Source organism: Neofelis nebulosa, chromosome 4 (genome assembly GCF_028018385.1).
Source record: "Neofelis nebulosa isolate mNeoNeb1 chromosome 4, mNeoNeb1.pri, whole genome shotgun sequence".
Taxonomy (NCBI): domain Eukaryota; kingdom Metazoa; phylum Chordata; class Mammalia; order Carnivora; family Felidae; genus Neofelis; species Neofelis nebulosa.
Genome location: NC_080785.1, coordinates 82,558,494 through 82,583,955, shown reverse-complemented (window position 1 = coordinate 82,583,955; position 25,462 = coordinate 82,558,494). Strand labels below are relative to the sequence as shown.

Genomic DNA, 25,462 nt, shown 5'->3' with positions numbered 1-25,462 from the left:
ATCGCCAAAATGTCAATACTACCCAAAGCTATCTACACATTCAATGCAATCCCAATCAAAATTGCACCAGCATTCTTCTCGAAACTAGAACAAGCAATCCTAAAATTCATATGGAACCACAAAAGGCCCCAAATAGCCAAAGTAATTTTGAAGAAGAAGACCAAAGCACGAGGCATCACAATCCCAGACTTTAGCCTCTACTACAAAGCTGTCATCATCAAGACAGCATGGTATTGGCACAAAAACAGACACATAGACCAATGGAATAGAATAGAAACCCCAGAACTAGACCCACAAACGTATGGCCAACTCATCTTTGACAAAGCAGGAAAGAACATCCAATGGAAAAAAGACAGTCTCTTTAACAAATGGTGCTGGGAGCACTGGACAGCAACATGCAGAAGGTTGAAACTAGACCACTTTCTCACACCATTCACAAAAATAAATTCAAAATGGATAAAGGACCTGAATGTGAGACAGGAAACCATCAAAACCCTAGAGGAGAAAGCAGGAAAAGACCTCTCTGACCTCAGCCGTAGCAATCTCTTACTCGACACATCCCCAAAGGCAAGGGAATTAAAAGCAAAAATGAAATACTGGGACCTTATGAAGATAAAAAGCTTCTGCACAGCAAAGGAAACAACCAACAAAACTAAAAGGCAACCAACGGAATGGGAAAAGATATTTGCAAATGACATATCGGACAAAGGGCTAGTATGCAAAATCTATAAAGAGCTCACCAAACTCCACACCCAAAAAACAAATAACTCAGTGAAGAAATGGGCAGAAAACATGAATAGACACTTCTCTAAAGAAGACATCTGGATGGCCAACAGGCACTTGAAAAGATGTTCAACGTCGCTCCTTATCAGGGAAATACAAATCAAAACCACACTCAGATATCACCTCATGCAAGTCAGAGTGGCTAAAATGAACAAATCAGGAGACTATAGATGCTGGAGAGGATGTGGAGAAACGGGAACCCTCTTGCACTGTTGGTGGGAATGCAAATTAGTGCAGCCTCTCTGGAAAGCAGTGTGGAGTTTCCTCAGAAAATTAAAAATAGACCTACCCTATGACCCAGCAATAGCACTGCTAGGAATTTACCCAAGGGATACAGGAGTACTGATGCATAGGGGCACTTGTACCCCGATGTTTATAGCAGCACTCTCAACAATAGCCAAACTATGGAAAGAGCCTAAATGTCCATCAACTGATGAATGGATAAAGAAATTGTGGTTTATATACACAATGGAATACTACGTGGCAATGAGAAAGAATGAAATATGGCCTTTTGTAGCAACGTGGATGGAAATGGAGAGTGTGATGCTAAGTGAAATAAGCCATACAGAGAAAGACAGATACCATATGGTTTTACTCTTATGTGGATCCTGAGAAACTTAACAGAAACCCATGGGGGAGGGGAAGGAAAAAAAAAAAAAAGAGGTTAGAGTGGGAGAGAGCCAAAGCATAAGAGACTTTTAAAAACTGAGAACAAACTGAGGGTTGATGAGGGGTGGGAGGGAAGGGAGGGTGGATGATGGGTATTGAGGAGGGCACCTTTTGGGATGAGCACTGGGTGTTGTATGGAAACCAATTTGACAATAAATTTCATGTATTGAAAAAAAAATGGGCAAAAAATTTGAACAGTCATTTCTCCATATAAGAAATACAAATGACTAAGTACATGAAAAGATGCTCAATATCATTGGTCATTAGCAAATTAAAATGATAGTGAGATACTAATTCATATCTACTAGGATGGAAATGATAATGATGATAAATGGATAATAATATTGGAAGGATAAAGAAATATTAGAACTTTCATAAAGTCCTGATGGGAATACAAAATGTTCTACCTACTGTGGAAAATAGTTTGATAATTCCTTATAAAGTTAAATATGGAATTACCATATGACCCAGCAATTCCACTCCTAGGTGTATAGCTAAAAGAACTGAAAACAGGTACTCAAACAAATATCCGTGCATTAATGGTCAGTGCAGTACTGTTTTAATAGTCAAAATGTAGAAACAACCCTAATATCCGTAAACAGATTAATGAAAAAAACAAACTGTGGCATACATAATCCAGGATAATTTAGACATAAAACATTGACACATACTACAAACCAAATGACCCTGGAAAACATTATTTGAGGTGAAAGAAGTTAGAGACAAAAGGTTATTACATGATTCTGTGCAGAGCAGGTAAAACCATACAGATAGAAAACAAACAGGTGGTTGCACAAGTTGAAGGGAAGAAGGAAGAGACAGTATGTGCTTAATAGACAAGGACAGGTAAGGAGGTAATGTTTGGTTTGATTATAAGTTGTTGGTACTGGATAGAGGTCCTGGTAGCACAATTTTCTGTATGCAAAATGCCACTAAATCATTAACTTTTAAATGGTTAATTTTATGTTATGCAAATTTCACCTCATTTAAAAAAAAAACAGGATATATTATTACTCCCCAAATTCTGAGATATGAACAAAATCTAAACACGTTTTAAAACAAGTAAAACAGTTTTACTTCTGGGGAGCCTGGGTGGCTCAGTTGGTCTGACTCTTGATTTCGGTCAGGTCATGATTTCATGTTTTTGTGAGATTGAGCCCCACATTGGGTTCTTCTCTAACCTCACAGAGGCTGCTTGGGATTCTCTCTGTCCCTTTTTCTCTGCCCCTTCCCTGCTCATGTGTGTGCTTGTCTCTCTCAAAATAAACACTTAATTTTTTTTTTTACTTCTGGAATGTATATGTTTTTGTTAAAATTATGTTTTAAAGTTGTAGTTCATGGTAGTGGCTATTATAATCTAGCTATAATTTTCTGCATTTGCAAAAAACAAAAACAAACTATGCCTCATTTTATAATAAACTGAACCGGCCACATTTTTTTTTTATGTGTCTGTATTATTTCTATAGTAGAAAATCAAAATCTTCAACCTTCTAAACTGCATCAACTCCCTGAACCACTCAAAAGATTTTGTATAGTTAATTAGAATATGATAAAATGTACTTCTCACATGAGTAATTAGGCTCTGATATGCTTTTGGAAACTTTGTCCTATTTTGGCAATAGCATTCCATTGCATATTTGGAATGCTCAATGCTCAATGCTAGGTGAGTGTGAAAAAAAATGACAGTTTTTCCTTTTTCTCAATTTTTACAAATTTAAACCAGCCACACTGTTACTTAGGGACAAATAGACTCCATTGTTTGCAATTAACCAGCGGCACCCAAACTTTGCTTTCATGTTTCAGTAACAAAATATTATACACGCTGAAGGATACATTACAGTGTGGCCAGATAATTTATTGAAAACTTCCATTGTGCTTTGTTCTTCCTGCTGTAAGAGATCAGAATAATGAGAGGTATTCTACTTTCTTAATCATATGAACATAGGTCTGTGTCATATTCAAGATCTGAGAGCTTTGTGAGGGACCATTTGAGTTATAGAGTCCATCCAAACAAAGTTAACCCCTTTATCTGTACAGACACATTTAAATTCTAGTTGGACAGCAATGCCAATGATAAGGACTTTTAAGAACCATGGCCTTGGAAATCACATAAGGCCCTGATTTGCCAAGCTTGACATATAAACAGAAGAGAGGTTGTCTTTAAGGATCTATGGAGGCTTAGACCGTGACAAAACCATCAGTGAATAATATATGTGATTAATTTGCTTTAAAGGATTAAAGAAATATGACATTTTGATACTTCAGTGTTATAAAGTCACATGTGTACTACAAGAGTATAAAGATTAAAGTGAAACTAAAGATAATGGTTTCAGAAGTAAGACAATTATATTTCTAAATTCTGTATTTTCATTAGAAAGACACAGTGCGGTGTAAGAATACAGTTATACTTCTTAACTAGTGTGTGGCTTCATTTAACATTACGTTTCCTTGACTATTTTCCTAGGAGAAAAGAAAATGCTTAAAGGTACTGATGACCTCCTTTTTCTCTTCCTTAAATCTTCCACTGTCGTCATTATTGCCAAGTTTAAAACTGCTCTTTCTGTAGTTACTGCTTGAAAAATGTATTACAGCAGTGAAACATATTCTGCTTATACACTCTTATGTAGGCAAAAAGAAGGCTTGATGGCCAGTAAGCATAAAGAGAAACAAAGAAGTAACTTAAAAGCATGGACATAACCTAAGGCTATGAAAACTTGATAGTTTAAGAAAGTAACAGATCAGAACACTGGAAGATGGATACAGATACCTCTCACTTTCTCAATTAATTTAAAAATTTTTTGATGTTTTATTTATTTATTTTTGAGAGACAGTGTGTGTGCAAGCAGAGGAGAGGTAGAGAGAGACAGAGACCAAGAATTTGAAGCAGGCTCCAGGCTCTGAGCCGCAGAGCCCTACACAGGGCTTGAACTCACAGACTGTGAGATCATGACCTCAGTCAAAGTCAGTCGCTTAACAGATGAGCCACCCAGGCACCCCTCTCATTTAGCTTTTACCTGGTGCTTCCGAACTAGCACACTGGATGCTAGGACTCATGATCTACCACTGATTCATTCTTCAAGGTAAAGCATCATTTACAGCTGTACCAGGCCACGCTGAGATAATGACAATATTCCCTCATCAGAAAATGTTACACGGGTTATGCAGACTGTCTGAAGTAGAATAATAAAGTTAATAAAATATTTCAAGGATTAACATGAAAACTTATCCTAAAACAGAAACACAATTTAAAAAATAAAAAAAAGTTCCCCTCTTTCCTTTCAGCAGCCTTTTCTTTGTACGCTTGCATGCTGACTATGGTACTATGGCTGCCTGCGAATTATTCCATTTTGATAATAATTATTGATCCACAAAGAGAGATTGTAGTGACCTCCAAGGCTTCTATAAAATACTTCCCAATTGGCAATCTTTCACCACTACAAAATTAACTTGATTTCACATGGTGTAAGGTGTAAATCTCTAATTATGCTATGTTTCTGCACATGGTGCACTGGAATTATGATTGCTTACTTATGTGCTACGTTTTCCAGAGCACTGAATCATTACCAATTTAAGGGACGATTCAATAACTATCTATCAACAGTCACAGAAAACATAATGACCATTTTAATAGTGGTGGAGAGTGTCTACTAAATTATCTTGGGATAATAAAGATATTTTATGTTTAGACTCTTTAAAACCACAAAATCACAGAAATCTCTGGTGTTTCTTGTTTCTCTCTCACTGATTGATTACCCATCCTGGGGCCTACTACACAACCTTCCTTGGAACATGAGATTAAAATAGTTCAGCTGATTTTTATCTATATATGTTTGCAACGATTTAAGTATGTATTTTTCATAAGCCCAAATCATGTGACATTGCTCCCCACAAATTAAAGAACACATTTTCCTTGGACAGTACTTGACCATGGCCCTCATTCCACATAAACTGCTGGATCATTTGATTAGAAGACAACACTATAGATAAGTGACAAAAGAAGGCAGTTAATTTTTTTTAAAAATGGCAAGGATTATTTTATTCAGTCTTCTAGAAGATAAAGTTCCTGGGCTCATATAAATATGACAATATATTTACTAAATATTTAGTAGACATTTTGAGAGGTTCACTTATCTTTCCAATTCTCAATTCTACACATTCAATTGCATGAAAATAAAGGTATACGTGGATGGGTGTTTAGATGATTTCTCAGATGGATAATTAATGAAACCCAAGCTTAGTGAGTATTGTTCATTTGAGGGAGCATTTATAGGCATCACATCCTGCCATAAAGGGGAGAACTGAAAAACCACCAACAAAGATTTTTCAAAATATAACATTGTTTTTTCTGTTACAAACATTTGTTGCTTTAATACCTATGACACTCTGAAGAAATTTATGCACATTTATTCCCATCAAAAGTAAAATTCATATTGTGAAGTCAAGTCTTTCACAAAGTATTATGAAATTCTCCGCAATTAGCACTAATTAGTACTTGAAGCACAGATTTCATATCGAGGTTCAAAGAAGTAAAAGACTAAGCCATGCTAGCACCTTCTATGCCTGGAGACAGTTCTGTGATCAGGGCGGAGCTTTATCAAACAAAATAAAACAAAACAAAAGCCAATGGGGACTTTGCTTGTTCCTGTCACCTAAAATATGGTCCAAACTACTAAGAGTAATTTACTCATGTAGCTAAAACAACTTAATACAGAACCCAAACAATTTTTGTATATGCATAATTTTTCTTAAACATACTTAATCATTCACTTGAGGAGAAAGGAGGAGTAACAAGTGTAATCACCTTCTATTAAAAACTTCTATTTCTACTAAATTTTTATTCCCTCAAGAGGGTTATTTACTGTTCTTCATAAAGCTAAGCTTTTACTTGCCATTTCACAAAAATTTTTCAACCAAAAAAATTCTGCAAAAGTAGTTCTATAGTATCCAGATTAATGATTTCTTATACTATTTTTAATTTCAATCCCTTGCAACCTATTCTTGAGGTAAAAATAAGATAGATTTAAAAATCCTTTTGTTGGGGAACTCTCTTGCACTATTGATGGGAATGCAAATTGGTGCAGCCACTCTGAAAAACAGTGTGGAGTTTCCTCAAAAGATTAAAAATAGAACTACCCTATGATCAGCAATTGCGCTAGTAGAAATTTACCCAAAGGATACAGGAGTGCTTATTTGAAGGGCCACGTGCACCCCAATGTTTATAGCACTGCTATCAAATTATGGAAAGATCCCAAATGTCCACCAACTGATGAATGATTAAGAAGATATGGTGTGTATGTATGTGTACACACACACACACACACACACACACACACACACACACACACTGGAGTACTACTTGGCAATGAAGAAGAATGAAATGTTGCCATTTGCAACAACGTGGATGGAACTAGACGGTATTATGCTAAGCGAAATAGGTTAGTCAGAGAAAGACAGAGATCATATGATTTCACTTATATGTGGAATCTGAGAAACTTAACATATGATCATAGGGGAAGGGTAGGAAAAATAAGATAAAAACGGAGAGGGAAACAAACCATAAGAGACTCTTAAATACAGAGAACAAACTGAGGGTTGATGGGGGTAGGGAAAACGGGTGATAGCATTAAGGAGGGCACTTGTTGGGATGAGCACTGTGTATTGCATGTAAGTGGTGAGTCAATGGAATCTACTCCTGAAGCCAAGACTACACTGTATGTTAGCTAACTTGAGAATAAATAAAATAAAATAAAATAAGTTAATTAATTAAAATCCCTTTGTCGTTTATAGCTTCAGGCTACATTAGATGAGGTAGTTCATTTAAAACTCCATTTACCTCAGCACATTTGTTCTAAAGTTCTCTCCTAATTCAAACTCTTCACATAATTCAAGACATAGAACAGTACCAAAGAGAAAACCCTACTAAATCTAGGACCTCATTTCGATGCAAATGGAATTAATCTAGGCTGAGTGTGGGGGTGCAAAGAAAGCTGAGCTCGATTTGAGATTCCTCATTTTAAACTGTGATATAAAAGAAACATATAGCCTGCAGAAAATAAGTGGTTTGGATCTTAACCAAGCAACTGCATATGAAAATATTTTATTAGTTCTATGAGACCACAAAAGCATTAGGTATTTTATGTGTGAATGTATATTGTATATATGCATGTATATGCCTACATGCCTATTATAAATGTATACAGTAGTCCTCCCTGATCCATGGGAGACATGTTCCAAGAACCTCAGTGGATTCCTAAATCATGGATAGTACCGAACCCTATATATTGTTTTTTCCTATACTTACATATCTGTGATAAAGTTTAATTTATAAATTAGAATAAGAGATTAACTATAGTAATAAATTAGAACAATTATAATAATATACTATAATAAAAGTTACATGAATGTGGTCTCTTCTCCCTCTACCTCAAAATATCTCACTATATTTATTCTTCCTCTTCTTGTGATAATGCTAGATGGTAAAACGCCTACATGATGGGATGAAGTGAGGTGAATGTCAGGCATTGTGATTTTCCGTGTTAAGCTGCTACTGGCCATCTGACAATACCACAGAAGGGGGATCATCTACTTCCAGACTGCGGTTGACTACAGTAACTGAAGCCATGGAAAGCAAAACCACGGATATTTTGATGTTGCATATGACGATAAGAAAATGTCACACAAGTACTAAAGTCCATTGTGCTGCCTCTCAATACCTTATACCTCAAAGTATAAGTCGACTTTTCCAAATTTTGTAATATAATCATTTTAGTGGTTTCCTAATTTTTTTCAATAAGAGCCAATGCAGATTAGATAATCTTAAATAATTAGTAATTTTAAGAAATATATACAAACCTGCAAAGGTGCATGTGTGTATGTTAGGAGGGGATGTATTTGGGAGATTATACATGTAGCTTCATTGGACAGTCAGTTAGAAGTCACACAACTGTTCAAAAGAGAAAGTGTAGTGAATTGATAAGAAAATAATACTATGCCCCCAAATCAAATAATCCAGTGAAGAAATGGGCAAAAGACATAAAGAGACACTCTTCCAAAGAAGACATTCAGGTTGCTAACAGACATGGAAAGATGCTCAACATCACCCATCTTCAGGGAAATACAAATCAAAACCACAATGAGATACCACCTCACACCTGTGAGAGAGGCTACAATGAACAACTCAGGAACAACAGATGTTGGCGAGGATGTGGAGAAAGAGGAGCATTTTGGCACTGCTGGTGGGAATGCAAACTGGCCCATTCACTCTGGACAACAGTATGGAGGTTCATTAAAAAATTAAAAATCAAATTACCCTATGACCCAGCAATTGCACTACCAGGTATTTGTACAAAAGATACAAAAATGCTGATTCCAAGGGGTACATTCACCCCAATGTTTACAGCAGCAGTATCAACAATAGCCAAATTATGGAAAGAGCCCAAATGTCCATCAACTGATGAATGGATAAAGAAGATGTGGTGTGTGTGTAGATAGATAGATAGATAGATAGATAGATAGATAGATAGATAGTGGAATATTACTTGGCAATCAAAATGAATGAAATCTTGCTGTTTGCAACAACATGGATGGAAGTAGAAGGTATTATGCTAAGCAAAATAAGTCAGAGAAAGATAAACATATGATTTCACTCATGTGTAATTTAAGAAACAAAACATGAACACAGGGGAAGGGAAGGAAAAATAAAACAAAAACAGAGAGGGAGACAAAACATAAGAGACTCTTAAATACAGAGAACAAACTGAGGGTTGATGGGGGGGGTGTGGGAGAGAGGAAAATGGGTGATGGGCATTGAGGAGGGCACTTGTTGGGATGAGTACCGGGGTTGTATTTAAGTGATGAACCACGGAATCTACCCCCAAAACCAAGAGCACACTTTACACACTGTATGTTAGTCAGTTTGACAATAATTATATTTAAAAAATAATAAAATAAAAAGTTCTATAAAACTGTAAAAATATATGAATAAATAAATAAATAAATAAATAAAAATTCTAAAAAAAGAAAGAAACTAATACTATGGGGCACCTGGGTGGCTCAGTTGGTCAAATGTTTGACTCTTGATTTCGGCTCAGGTCATGGTCTCACCGTCACGGAATTGAGCCCCTGAGCCTCCCATGTAGGACTCCATGCTGATAGCACACTCTTGGGTGGAAGCCTGCTTAGGATTCTCTCTCTCCCTTATTCTCTGCACCTCTCTTGCTTGTGCTGTGTCTCTCAAAACAAACATAAAAAAACAAAACCAAAACCAAAACCTAATACTATGATAATACACTTAGGAAGCTAATTAATGTTAAATAATGTTCTATGTTTTTAAACTGCATCAGTAACAATCAATGCTCTATTAATTCATAGCCCCCGTGTGTTAAACCGGCATGTCCAAATAGTTAAGTGTTACATTTTTTAGCACAGGTCTCTCAGTGAACATTAGAATCATAAATCTGTTCCTTTTAATTATGCTCATTTGCATATATTTAAATGCAGATGTCTGGTTAAAGATAATATGAATGATTTTTTTCTTCTTCAGTCTAAAAAGTTGTGTTTTAAAATTAATCCTTACATATTGACTATAGCAATGTTAACAAATTAGCACTAAATTGAAGAGATCAACTTAAAACCTTTCTGGTTTTCACTCAGTGTGTACATATACACATATATATATGTATATATATGTATACATACATATATAAAATACAACATAATATGTATAACATATAATGTAATATATGTGTTTATATAATATTTACAATATATATGCATACATTAGTTTTTATTTTTAGAAACTAATAATTCTCATAAATTATTTTACTGCCATTTATTTTGAAAAACACTTTAAAAAGTATTTTCTATTTCAATTTTAAAGCATCTATATTTTCAAATGCAGGATTTTAATCATAAAAAAGTATCATGAAAAAAATACATTAATAATAAAGAGCTATAGAAAGAATAATTATGATTTACAAAGCCAATCTTAAATATATGACTAATCTTTACTGACATACATAAATACCACCATTATAAAACAGGTAATTTCATCAAAATTTTAACGGACTGATTTACTTTGTTTTTCAAAAGAGTAATAAAAAGCAATCCCTAATAAATATTAATTTTCAAAACATAGTAGGCCATCCTAGTCATTATTTCTTAATTCTGCATGTTCTGACAGAAATAAAATTGATAGAAATAAAATTTTTCACTTTAGGTTATGGAAATTACTTTCAGAAATACATATTAAAGAGTTCCAAAAATCTTAAAAATAGCTATCAAAACAGCAGTCAATGAAGCAAAACATATTCTTGTTAAAATCAGCTCATGAATACCATCTGCTTTGCAATAGGATCCTGGTTTGAAGTCTAGGATAAAAGGATTTTAGGGGTGTCTGGGTGGCTCAGTTGGTTGAGTGTCTGACTCTTGATTTCAGCTGCATGATCTCACAGTCATGGGATCGAGTTCCGTATAGGGCTCTGTGCTGGTTGTGTAGAACCTGCGTGGCATTCTTTCTCTCCCTCTCTCTTTGCCCTTCCTTCCCTCTCTCTTTCTCTCTCTCAAAATAAATAAACTTAAAAAAAAATTTAATAAAGAGTTTGCTTTATTATTCAAAAAGCTCTGTATTTGTTCAATAAGTCTAAGAGTAGGAAACAACAGCTTTAATACTCTATGTATTTTTAAGGCATACAGAGGTGATAATATTTTAAATGTAGCTTATTTTAGTGTAAAAAGTGGTATATATCATCACTGACAAAACATGTGCTACTTCTGCAATACATGTCTTTTTTAAAAGAAATAATTTAAAATGTTATTTTTTAAGATCAAGAAATCTTTGAGTGAATTAGATCCCTTCTAGCTGCAAACAAATCCTATGAATTCACAATGCTATTTCTCCCAGTGGATGTCACTTTCTCCCCTGATTTTGTAGAGGACATGCTATATTAATCTTCCATCCTGAAGTTATTGATCATCTGAGGTAATGATGTAAATCAGTCTCTTTGTATATAAGAAAGATAAAAGGCATGAGGAACACATTTTGGTGCTCTGGTTTATTTACCCAGAAAAGTAAATTTAAAATGGTTATAGAGCAGAGGAATCCACTTTCTAGAGAAGCAGTATTATATATTTCATGAAATAAGAAAGCCACATAATTACTAGGATATTTGAGAATTATTTGTATCGACCCATAAAGTAAAGCTCTTTAATGACAGTTGGTAAATTTGTGCTGAAGAAATAGAGATATTGCTAAATGTCTACCTGACAAAAGGAACTCAACACTACTGGATATCTACAGTTGCCAGACTTTGTGATGGGAAGGTAGTGAATGTCACTTCATTTAATCATTACAGATAGATATTTGATCATTCCACATCATTTTCCACCCTTTTTTTTTTTTAACTATTTGGCTTCCATTAAGCATTCTAATTGAAGAAGTATTCTACTAATAAAGGTGAAAAATCATTGTGTACATAGTACCTTCCATTAGAAAGCATACTTCTTCCCTTGCTCTTTCTAAATTGTGATGAAAAGAAATAATTATCAAGTTGTGTCTAAGTAGTCAGCTTAACCCCTTGGAAGCAATAAATTTTGACTTTGTTTTTGTTATATCTCTTTAGAATTTTCCCAACGAACAAACTGAAGGACTTAAGGAAAAAGGTAGTAATTTTCTTCCATCTATATTCAAAGTTAAAAATTTTCATTTGTAAAGGGAATTCAGCTACAAGGTAAAACTTTTTCGTTACACAGAAGTTATCAAAAAACAGATTTTGGCTTTGGAGCTATGACTTTGATATGAGAATGATGGGGTCTGGAAAATGGAAGAATGTCTTACAGACATCGGGGAACATTACATAACTCAATAAAATCATCTCAGATAACTCCCTGCTTCAGTTATGCATGCTGTACACATTATTTTGTGATTTTTATGTTAATTAGTGCTAATTTTAATAAATTGAATATACAGGACATTGTAGGGGTTAGCCTGAACTCAAAGTGCCATTGAAACACTAACTAGACACTAACGATGCTTCTGCCTTAGAACTCCGATGTCAAAGATGTGATCCAAGTTCCAAGATGGAAAAACCATATGTGAATTAAAGGATCTTATGCCACACACAGGTGAATTCCAAAAGGGTGGGAATAAAATGAAATTTAAATCTCCAGGAAGGAAGATTCATTCTTTCTCTTTCTTTTCTTTTCTTTTCTTTTCTTTTCTTTTCTTTTCTTTCTTTCTTTCTATCTATCTACTTATCTATCTACCTATCGTGTATGAGGGGGAAAGGGGCAGAGGGAGAGAGAGAATTTAAGGAGGCTCCAAACTCAAAACAAAGCACGCATGAAATGGGGCTCAATCCCACAACCCTAGGATCATGACCCAAATTGAAATCAAGAGTTGGATGCTCAGTCAACTAAGACACACAGGTGCCTCAGGAAAATTTTACCCATAAGGAAGAATTCTGTAATACTAAAGTGCTCCAAAAAGTTTCTGAGACAGTTACTAAGGAAAAAAAAAAAATGAGTATGGAAAGACGACCAAAAGTCAACCAACTAAGCAAAAACAGTCCACATTTGTCTGTGAACAAACAAAATGTACAGTATAGTGCTTCAATACATATTACGAGCTGAAATGTGTCTCTCCCCCCTCCCCCGACCACACATAAAAAAAGTATGCTGGTGTACTAATCCCTAACACCTCAGAATGTGAAACTATTTAGTTTTTAGTTCCGGAAGATGGCGGCGTAGGAGGACGCTGGGCTCACCGCGCGTCCTGCTGATCACTTAGATTCCACCTACACCTGCCTAAAGAACCCAGAAAACCGCCAGAGGATTAGCAGAACGGAGTCTCCGGAGCCAAGCGCAGACGAGAGGCCCACGGAAGAGGGTAGGAAGGGCGTCGAGGCGGTGCGCGCTCCACGGACTGGTGGGAGGGAGCCGCGGCGGAGGGGCAGCTCGCCGGCCAAGCAGAGCCCCCGAGTCTGGCTGGCAAAAGCGGAGGGGCCGGACGGACTGTGTTCCGGCAGCAAGCGCGACTTAGCGTCTGGGAGGTCAGAAGTTAACAGCTCTGCTCAGAAAGCAGGAAGGCTGGAGGACAAAGGGAGGGAGAGCTGCTGAGCCCCCGGACGGCAGAGCTCAGCTTGGCGGGGAACAAAGGCGCTCGCCAGCGCCATCTCCCCCGCCCATCCCCCAGCCAAAATCCCAAAGGGAACCAGTTCCTGCCAGGGAACTTGCTCGCTCCGCGCAAACACCCAACTCTGTGCTTCTGCGGAGCCAAACCTCCGGCAGTGGATCTGACTCCCTCCCGCTGCCACAGGGCCCCTCCTGAAGTGGATCACCTAAGGAGGAGCGAGCTAAGCCTGCCCCTCCCGCCCCCGTGCACCTTGCCTACCCACCCCAGCTAATATGCCAGCTCCCCAGCACCACAAGCCTGGCAGTGTGCAAGTAGACCAGATGGGCCACACCACCCCACTGTGAATCCCGCCCCTAGGAGAGGGGAAGAGAAGGCACACACCAGTCTGACTGTGGCCCCAGCGGTGGGCTGGGGGCAGACATCAGGTCGGACTGCGGCCCCGCCCACCAACTCCAGTTATACACCACAGCACGGGGGAAGTGCCCTGCGGGTCCTCACCACTCCAGGGACTATCCAAAATGACCAAACGGAAGAATTCCCCTCAGAAGAATCTCCAGGAAATAACAACAGCTAATGAACTGATCAAAAAGGATTTAAATAATATAACAGAAAGTGAATTTAGAATAATAGTCATAAAATTAATCGCTGGGCTTGAAAACAGTATACAGGACAGCAGAGAATCTCTTGCTACAGAGATCAAGGGACTAAGGAACAGTCACGAGGAGCTGAAAAACGCTTTAAACGAAATGCAAAACAAAATGGAAACCACGACGGCTCGGATTGAAGAGGCAGAGGAGAGAATAGGTGAACTAGAAGATAAAGTTATGGAGAAAGAGGAAGCTGAAAGAAAGAGAGATAAAAAAAATCCAGGAGTATGAGGGGAAAATTAGAGAACTAAGTGATACACTAAAAAGAAACAATATACGCATAATTGGTATCCCAGAGGAGGAAGAGAGAGGGAAAGGTGCTGAAGGGGTACTTGAAGAAATTATAGCTGAGAACTTCCCTGAACTGGGGAAGGAAAAAAGCATTGAAATCCAAGAGGCACAGAGAACTCCCTTCAGACGTAACTTGAATCGATCTTCTGCACGACATATCATAGTGAAACTGGCAAAATACAAGGATAAAGAGAAAATTCTGAAAGCAGCAAGGGATAAACGTGCCCTCACATATAAAGGGAGACCTATAAGACTTGTGACTGATCTCTCCTTTGAAACTTGGCAGGCCAGAAAGGCTTGGCACGAGATCTTCAGTGTGCTAAACAGAAAAAATATGCAGCCGAGAATCCTTTATCCAGCAAGTCTGTCATTTAGAATAGAAGGAGAGATAAAGGTCTTCCCAAACAAACAAAAACTGAAGGAATTTGTCACCACGAAACCAGCCCTACAAGAGATCCTAAGGGGGATCCTGTGAGACAAAGTACCAGAGACATCACTACAAGCATAAAACATACAGACATCACAATGACTCTAAAGCCGTATCTTTCTATAATAACACTGAATGTAAATGGATTAAATGCGCCAACCAAAAGACATAGGGTATCAGAATGGATAAAAAAACAAGACCCATCTATTTGCTGTCTACAAGAGACTCATTTTAGATCTGAGGACACCTTTAGATTGAGAGTGAGGGGATGGAGAACTATTTATCATGCTACTGGAAGCCAAAAGAAAGCTGGAGTAGCCATACTTATATCAGACAAACTAGACTTTAAATTAAAGGCTGTAACAAGAGATGAAGAAGGGCATTATATAATAATTACAGGGTCTATCCATCAGGAAGAGCTAACAATTATAAATGTCTATGCGCCAAATACCGGAGCCCCCAGATATATAAAACAGTTACTCATAAACATAAGCAACCTTATTGATAAGAATGTGGTCATTGCAGGGGACTTTAACATACCACTTACAGAAATGGATAGATCATCTAGACACACGGTCAATAAAGAAACAAGGGCCCTGAATGATACATTGCATCAGATGGACTTGACAGATATATTTAGAACTCTGCATCCCAAAGCAACAGAATATACTTTCTTCTCGAGTGCACATGGAACATTCTCCAAGATAGATCATATACTGGGTCACAAAACAGCCCTTCATAAGTTTACAAGAATTGAAATTATACCATGCATACTTTCAGACCACAATGCTATGAAGCTTGAAATCAACCACAGGAAAAAGTCTGGAAAACCTCCAAAAGCGTGGAGGTTAAAGAACACCCTACTAACGAATGAGTGGGTCAACCAGGCAATTAGAGAAGAAATTAAAAAATATATGGAAACAAACGAAAATGAAAATACAACAATCCAAACGCTTTGGGACGCAGCGAAGGCAGTCCTGAGAGGAAAATACATTGCAATCCAGGCCTATCTCAAGAAACAAGAAAAATCCCAAATACAAAATCTAACAGCATACCTAAAGGAAATAGAAGCAGAACAGCAAAGGCAGCCTAAACCCAGCAGAAGAAGAGAAATAATAAAGATCAGAGCAGAAATAAACAATATAGAATCTAAAAAAACTGTAGAGCAGATCAACGAAACCAAGAGTTGGTTTTTTGAAAAAATAAACAAAATTGACAAACCTCTAGCCAGGCTTCTCAAAAAGAAAAGGGAGATGACCCAAATAGATAAAATCATGAATGAAAATGGAATGATTACAACCAATCCCTCAGAGATACAAACAATTATCAGGGAATACTATGAAAAATTATATGCCAACAAATTGGACAACCTGGAAGAAATGGACAAATTCCTAAACACCCACACTCTTCCAAAACTCAATCAGGAGGAAATAGAAAGCTTGAACAGACCCATAACCAGCGAAGAAATTGAATCGGTTATCAAAAATCTCCCAACAAATAAGAGTCCAGGACCAGATGGCTTCCCAGGGGAGTTCTACCAGACGTTTAAAGCAGAGATAATACCTATCCTTCTCAAGCTATTCCAAGAAATAGAAAGGGAAGGAAAACTTCCAGACTCATTCTATGAAGCCAGTATTACTTTGATTCCTAAACCAGACAGAGACCCAGTAAAAAAAGAGAACTACAGGCCAATATCCCTGATGAATATGGATGCAAAAATTCTCAATAAGATACTAGCAAATCGAATTCAACAGCATATAAAAAGAATTATTCACCATGATCAAGTGGGATTCATTCCTGGGATGCAGGGCTGGTTCAACATTCGCAAATCGATCAACGTGATACATCACATTAACAAAAAAAAAGAGAAGAACCATATGATCCTGTCAATCGATGCAGAAAAGGCCTTTGACAAAATCCAGCACCCTTTCTTAATAAAAACCCTGGAGAAAGTCGGGATAGAAGGAACATACTTAAAGATCATAAAAGCCATTTATGAAAAGCCCACAGCTAACATCATCCTCAATGGGGAAAAACTGAGAGCTTTTTCCCTGAGATCAGGAACACGACAGGGATGCCCACTCTCACCGCTGTTGTTTAATATAGTGCTGGAAGTTCTAGCATCAGCAATCAGACAACAAAAGGAAATCAAAGGCATCAAAATTGGCAAAGATGAAGTCAAGCTTTCGCTTTTTGCAGATGACATGATATTATACATGGAAAATCCGATAGACTCCACCAAAAGTCTGCTAGAACTGATACATGAATTCAGCAAAGTTGCCGGATACAAAATCAATGTACAGAAATCAGTTGCATTCTTATACACTAACAATGAAGCAACAGAAAGACAAATAAAGAAACTGATCCCATTCACAATTGCACCAAGAAGCATAAAATACCTAGGAATAAATCTAACCAAAGATGTAAAAGATCTGTATGCTGAAAACTATAGAAAGCTTATGCAGGTAATTGAAGAAGATATAAAGAAATGGAAAGACATTCCCTGCTCATGGATTGGAAGAATAAATATTGTCAAAATGTCAATACTACCCAAAGCTATCTACACATTCAATGCAATCCCAATCAAAATTGCACCAGCATTCTTCTCGAAACTAGAACAACCAATCCTAAAATTCATATGGAACCACAAAAGGCCCCGAATAGCCAAAGTAATTTTGAAGAAGAAGACCAAAGCAGGAGGCATCACAATCCCAGACTTTAGCCTCTACTACAAAGCTGTCATCATAAAGACAGCATGGTACTGGCATAAAAACAGACACATAGACCAATGGAATCGAATAGAAACCCCAGAACTAGACCCACAAACGTATGGCCACCTCATTTTTGACAAAGCAGGAAAGAACATCCAATGGAAAAAAGACAGTCTCTTTAACAAATGGTGCTGGGAGCACTGGACAGCAACATGCAGAAGGTTGAAACAAGACCACTTTCTCACACCATTCACAAAAATAAACTCAAAATGGATAAAGGACCTGAATGTGAGACAGGAAACCATCAAAACCCTGGAGGAGAAAGCAGGAAAAGACCTCTCTGACCTCAGCCGTAGCAATCTCTTACTCGGCACATCCCCAAAGGCAAGGGAATTAAAAGCAAAAGTGAATTACTGGGACCTTATGAAGATAAAAAGCTTCTGCACAGCAAAGGAAACAACCAACAAAACTAAAAGGCAACCAACGGAATGGGAAAAGATATTTGCAAATGACATATCGGACAAAGGGCTAGTATCCAAAATCTATAAAGAGCTCATCAAACTCCACACCCGAAAAACAAATAACCCAGTGAAGAAATGGGCAGAAAACATGAATAGACACTTCTCTAAAGAAGACATCCGGATGGCCAACAGGCACATGAAAAGATGTTCAACGTCGCTCCTCATCAGGGAAATACAAATCAAAACCACACTCAGATACCACCTCACGCCAGTCAGAGTGGCCAAAATGAACAAATCAGGAGACTATAGATGCTGGAGAGGATGTGGAGAGACGGGAACCCTCCTGCACTATTGGTGGGAATGCAAATTGGTGCAGCCGCTCTGGAAAGCAGTGTGGAGTTTCCTCAGAAAATTAAAAATAGACCTACCCTATGACCAGCAATAGCACTGCTAGGAACTTATCCAAGGGATACAGGAGTACTGATGCATAGGGGCACTTGTACCCCAATGTTTATAGCAGCACTCTCAACAATAGCCAAATTATGGAAAGAGCCTAAATGTCCATCAACTGATGAATGGATAAAGAAATTGTGGTTTATATACACAATGGAATACTACGTGGCAATGAGAAAGAATGAAATATGGCCTTTTGTAGCAACGTGGATGGAACTGGAGAGTGTGATGCTAAGTGAAATAAGCCATACAGAGAAAGACAGATACCATATGGTTTCACTCTTATGTGGATCCTGAGAAACTTAACAGAAACCCATGGGGGAGGGGAAGGGAAAAAAAAAAAAAAAAGAGGTTAGAGTGGGAGAGAGCCAAAGCATTAGAGACTGTTAAAATCTGAGAACAAACTGAGGGTTGATGGGGGGTGGGAGGGAGGGTAGGGTGGGTGATGGGTATTGAGGAGGGCACCTTTTGGGATGAGCACTGGGTGTTGTATGGAAACCAATTTGACAGTAAATTTCATATATTAAAAAATAAATAAATTAATTAATTAATTAAAAACAAACAAACAAAAAAAAAAGAAACTATTTAGACACAGAGCCTTTACGGAGGTAGTCAAATTATAACTGAGTCACTGATGCAGAACCTAATCTAGAGGACTGGTGTCCTTATGAAGAAAAGAAATTTGGACAAAGAGATGGACAGAGAAGGAAGACAAGGTGAAAATGCAGGGATACCGCTATCTACAAGACAAGGAATGACAGGCTAGGAGAAGCTGGGAGAGCGGCCTGGAAGAGCCCTCAGAAGGAACCAACCCTGTTAATACCTTGATTTTGGACTTTTAGCCTCTAGAACTGGAACAATAAATTTCCCTTTTCTTAAGCCATCCAGTGTGTGGTACTTTGTTCTGAGAAACCTAGCAAACTAATACAGTTCATGGGCAAGAAGAGCAAAATGATCCCAGTCAAGCATGAACTCTGCCCCTTGAGTCACCTTGTACCTTTAGAGCTTACCACAGTGTCTGAAAAAGAGCAAAGAGTGAGTGACTGAGACAATGGGTGAATGAAAGCAAGAATACATTTAAAAATGAATAAACCTAACTGAGGGATTTAAATCAGAATTGTAGGTAGAGCAGAGGAAATGACAAGATAAAAAGACCAAGCATGGTCCTGAATTAGTAAGAAAAATCAGATAATGGCGAGTTTTTTTAAGAGACTAATAGAAAACAAGAACTGTGAAGTTCAGAGGCTAATATTCTAATTCTGACCAGATCACTGGTTTATTAAGGAACAATGATAAAGGCACTAATCTACTCTGGGTTTTGTTCTTCATCTGTAAGGTAAATGGACTGCCTAATAGCTGAATACCATTCAACTTGTTCAGTGTGTCTGCCAGATGTGTTACCCAAAGATAAACAAAGTGGAAGTCACACTTTAAGTAAAGGGGGGTATCATTTTATGTTATCAACAGGACTGGCTAGGATGGGTCTAGATTGTGGCAATGAAAAAGTAAGTGACCAGAGTCTTTTAATACATGTCTTGTCCCATTGCTTTTATGCTTATACTTCTCCCTTTAATACATTTATTCAATAAATATTGAGTGTCTATTTTGTGCCAGGCATTGTTCTAGGCACTTGGGACTAGAGAGCTACAATTAATGCAAAACTCCTGTTCTTGCAGAGGTGAGGTTCTACTGGAGAAGAAAGATTATATTTGATTAAATAAACATTCTATTAATAAACATTATATAAAATTTAAATATATTCAAATGTATAATTATTTAAATAAATATATCTTAAATAAATATATATTATATATGTGTATAATTCAGAGGATGCATAATGGGGATTTATGGTGATATGAAGATTTATTTAGAGAATAAGGTAAGGAGAGCCTCTCTATGGAAGTAAAAACTTAAGCAGAAACCTGTACACAGGCATGAGCCAGACAAAGATGGAGGAGAGGGAGATCCCAACACAGGTCCAGGATGGGGAGGAGATTGGCAAGGTCAGTGGTAGGAGCAGAGGAAGAGGAGGGGGATAATGTGAGGAGTGACTGAGGAGGTTGTGAGACAGGCAGAGAAGAGATCATAAGGGTCCATGTACAGAAATTTTTAATATATTCCGAATTTGATGAGGATCTGCTGGAGAGTTTAAGCTGTGGAGTGTGTGCCACAATCTGTCATACATTTTAGAAAATCAACTTAGGTGCAGTTTAGAGAATTGGCTGTAAAGAAGACAAGAGTGGAGGGAGTCCAGGGACTAGATAAGAGTGTAAAGGGTTAAAAAAAAAAAAAAAAGATGCTGGTGTTGGTCTAATCACCTGATAGCCAATGGGAAGTAAATCCAAACTCTAACTCAGAAAATTAGAGTCCCTCTGACATGTTCCTTGCTACTTTTCCAGTTTCACTTACAGTTAAACTCTTCCTCTTCCTCTTTGCTTTATGTTTGGTCATCAGACTGAACGTTTACATATTGTGTTTCCTCTGTTTGGAAGGGCCTCCAGTTTTCTTCTCATGGTTCAACAGAGATTTCACCTTCACGTTCCAGAACCTCCTCTGTGAAACATTTCCTGACACTTCCAGAAAAGGAGATCTTTCCACAGAACCTCATAGAGAATAGAACTTCTCTTTCATGCTATTTTATATTATGCTATTTTATGCTGTGTTGTCTCAATGGCAACTGAAATGTGTGATTCATTTCAACTTTACTAGTCTGAGAAAATTAACAGTATGTAAATTAATGAGCTAAACTTCTTAACCCTATGTCACTATGAATATCACTTAGAAGATTATTCTTTTCAGTACAACTGAAATCCATACTTACAATTAAGAAATTAATTTAGCTTTTAAACAGACTGAAAGCATATCTAGAAATGGGCAAAGAAACAAATTATAAAATTCACATAAGAGAATCAAAGTGTCTAAAGTGCCAAAAACATTGCCTGTATATAAAATGGTCTACTCTGTGCTGGAAATAAGGCAGTATCTTTCAGTTGGTATACAATTATTCCATATTAAAGCACTGAGTTCAGCCAATTAGAAAAAGGAACCATTGAACTATGTTTCAAGGCTCAATACGTCTAGGAATTTTCAGGCTCAGAAATTATTTAGTATTTCTACCCAACTTCTTTTATGATTAGATAGTTAATCAGTATCAGTACCTATAACACAACTCACATAACTCATTTTATCTTTCATTTCACATTTCCAAATCTGAAGTGAATACTCTGGGGAAAAAATACGGACAACTTCAATCTCTTCTCTGAGTTCATATGAATTAAGGGTACTGGGCCATATATTAAGTTAATGATCAATACATCAACTGGAAATCTACAGTATTCTGTAATGATGTAATCCTACAGTATTAAAGTACTGTCAAAAACCACATTTTCTAAGTTTTCCAAGAAACTAGTTAGGCGAATTTATATGCCACTGCTAGAAAAATAAATACCTACACATAGAGCAGAATTGAGAATCACTTCTCACAATAGATATAATACTAGAAAGAAAGCCATACAAAAAATAATTCTCTGTAAATTGAATGAAATCTCAATGCATTAGTGGTTTCCTGACTTAACAGCTAATGACCTCTGTCCCCCCACATGAAGACATTTTTATTTTTAGGATATACTGTTTCAAAAAATACGTAATAACAAAATGCCACTATGAAACTAGAAAACAGACATGAATTTTTAATTTTTAAATATCCCTATCGAGATGTCTCTTTACCTATGAATAGAGTGACTGTCATGCTTAACGGCATATTTTTCAGTCCATGGCTAATGTTTAAGGCCGGTGGATATGTAGCAATATCTCAGAAAAACCCATTCAGAAGCTTTGGGATTTGAAGACCTGAAGTTCAGAAACCAGTAAATTAATGGAACTTTTAATGTGAACATAAATCCTGTCTTAAATTGAACTATCGTATTTATCAACAGCCTTCTAAAGAGTTATATATTAAATTTTTAGAGTAGAATAAACTTTTAATAGCTGATGATTAACATCTCTTATTAGCTCAGCTAGAGAGATCTTTACAAATGTGTCCAACATATCTGTATACTTTTTCCTTTGAAGCATACTCATATATTTTTAAATAATTATCACTATTATTTAAAAGAACATAATTTTTTTTGTTTCTATAAGCCCTAGGACTAAGGCTTACCTGATGTTATATTAAGAAAGTTGTCAGAAAATAAATAAGCATGAATGAACTATGAAATCATATTACACTTTAATCTGCCAGCCCTAGAAAAGCTCACTTTTGAGCAGTCAATGTTCTAAGCCCTTTTATGAAACCATTCTGGCTGGAAGAAGGTGAAATTACTTTGATGATCCCCAAGGACCCTTCTACTAAAGAACTTCAGGTGTCACTGCGTCTAAATTTAAGGGCATCCTTTGCCTTCCTTATCTGTTTATGTTCAGTATTTATTCCATCATCCTTGAAAATACATATTAACTATATCCACTGAAATCACAGTCTACCACTGACATTTGGGAGATTTCAAGATTAGAAGAAAACTTTCAATCTCATTGGTCATAAAGTAATAAATTTCTTTCTCATTTTGCCTCACATAAGATGTCTTCTTTTTTTGGTATTTCTAAATGGGTGGAGACTTTTCTGTTTTCCCCCAAATTTCTAATAAACTAGTCCTTACGAAACTTTAGTATTAGGTTCCTAAGTTACCAGGAGCCTCAACGCCTCCTCAAGTCTGCACACACACGGTTAACATCAACTCATCTACTGTCTTCTAACTGAAAAGAATCACTCTTACCGTGTAGCCCTCGGTATACTGAAAAGGAGCCCTGGAACTTTCATCTGCTGTTGGACTCAGAGGCTTGGGGTCAGACATGGACCGCTGCATCATCTTGGCTGTTTTAGGACTTGCCGGGGGCACTTTAGCCATATCTGGATGCAGTACTTTCTGCGGACTTATATCATCAGGGAGGGGTTTTTCATAAGGTACAAAGGCTGATTCTAAGGCTTTGCCTGGTGAAAGTGGTGAGATGGGTGAATAAAGGACTTTTGGAGATTTGGGTGGGGAAGGAGCCAGCTGTAATGTGGAATCTGCCCGAAGGTGAGATGAGTAACCAATCTCTAAAGGTGTTGGGCGTTTCTTGTCTTTGGGTGGAGATGTGGCACTCAGATATTGAGGACTCTGTGTGTCTGAATCTGCTTCTGTTTGACATCCTAAACTGCCCCCTTTGTAAGTCTTTTCAGGTGCTGAAATGTGTTTAATTATTTCTACCTTGGCATCCACGCGTGCCCGTACTGAAGGCGTTCTTATGGTTCCGACTGGTTCAGTCTGCACAGATATCTCTGCTACTGTTTGAACTGCTATGCTGGAGACTTTGGAAAGGGGTTTGGTCTTGTCAGCCTCTGCAGTGCTGTCACCGTATTTCCCTACTCGAGCTTTCCTCCTTGCTCTAGCAGGCACATCCCATTCATCCTGATCTTCGTCATCAGTTTGGACACTCGTATCAACACTCTTTTTGGTTCTCCTCCTCCTACTCACATAACTCCGATCTGCCGCGTCCTCGTCGTCGGTTTGAACGCCACTGTCCACTATCTTTTTAAAGCAGCGCGGATCATCGGCCATATGTTCCCCGAGCTCATCATACTGTCCACGGACTTTAGCCGCAGCACTTCTCTTTTTGGGTGGTTTCTCATCTTTCACAACCACATCTGTTAGAGGTATTTCTGAAACCGTACTCAGGATGCCAGGTGGGGCGATGTACTGAGTGACGCCATCAGACTGCACCGTGTACCATCCTTGGCTCTGTGGTATTTCAATCGCCACGACGGCCGAGGCCGTGGTGGTTGCATCCTCAGGTGCCCAAAACTGGCCGCCTTCTGGGGCAGCGTACTGACCTTCCAAAATTGCCTGCTCTGTCGTGGTTTGCGGAGAAGCAGTTCCAGAGGGGTCATAGTTATACTGGTAGATCTGGCGAATCTTCTGCTCTTCTAGCTGCTGGTGAAGCTGTTGCTGCAGCTGTTGGATCTGCTCCAGCTGTAACTGCTGCTGAGCTAATGTCTCCTGCCTCATCATGAACTGGGCTTGCCGCTCTTCTTCCTGCTGATACAGAAGGTGCTGCTTCATAGACTGCAGCTCCTCCAGCTTTTTTTGAACCATGATCTTTTCCTGTTCTCGGAACCTTTGAATCTCCTGACGTTCCCACTCTAATTCCTCGGCAAAACGTTGCTGCTTGATTTTCTCCAGTTCCAAGAGCTCACGCTCCAAGTCGAGCTGCTGCTGTTGTTTGCCTTCTTCGGGGACAATTAAAATAGCACTTTCGTCTCCCACCACTTCGGAAAACACGTCAGAGGCTGTGGTTAGAGTGGGAACGGAGTCTATTGTCTCAGCGGTAAGGGTTTCCACTGTAATAGTTTGCAAACTGGCATTGATATCGATACCGGTTGCTGCAATGTCTGTTTCAGACGCACCTGTTGTTAGGAAATATGATCTAGGCATTGGCTGGCTCTGGTGCAGGGCGGATAACGAAGTCACCGCGTCAGCTGTGTGCACGCCAGACAAATCCCTCACCGTGGTGCTGAAAATGGAGCCAGGCTGTGTGGTGATAGCAAACGTGGAGGGAATCGGAGTTGCTACTGAAGAATAGACAACACCATTGGATGACCTCAAAACACTCCCCACACCATACTGGGATCCCGGAGGTGGAGTCATTCTCGCTGTGGAATACTGTGGGGTACTAATCCCAACTTCTGAAATGACTTGTCGTGTTTCTGGATATGGACCTGTAGTCTTGCTTGAATAATCCATTACCTCACCTGAAATACAGGGTAGAGTTACAGTCCAGTTCCCAGAATAAATGATGCGTTTGGGGTTTGAGGGCCCTCTTGATCTTGACGAACATAATGAATGGGACTGCATGCA

The 25,462-nt window shown here is 38.0% G+C and overlaps 1 protein-coding gene across 8 annotated transcripts in view; it reads right to left on the bottom strand.

The window, feature by feature from the left end:
- Positions 1-25,462, bottom strand: part of PCLO (piccolo presynaptic cytomatrix protein) — a 442,587-nt gene that overhangs the window by 192,304 nt on the left and 224,821 nt on the right. For 7 of the 8 annotated variants that reach the window (XR_009260516.1, XM_058725251.1, XM_058725252.1 and 4 more), the window contains exon 6: positions 23,342-25,356. Coding sequence is in view for 7 of the 8 variants with exons in the window: in XM_058725251.1 (XP_058581234.1) it covers positions 23,342-25,356 (2,015 nt within the window). In the remaining variant the exon portion in view is untranslated. The remainder of the gene's footprint in view (positions 1-23,341; positions 25,357-25,462) is intronic. The other variant, XM_058725256.1, reaches the window with a different exon arrangement.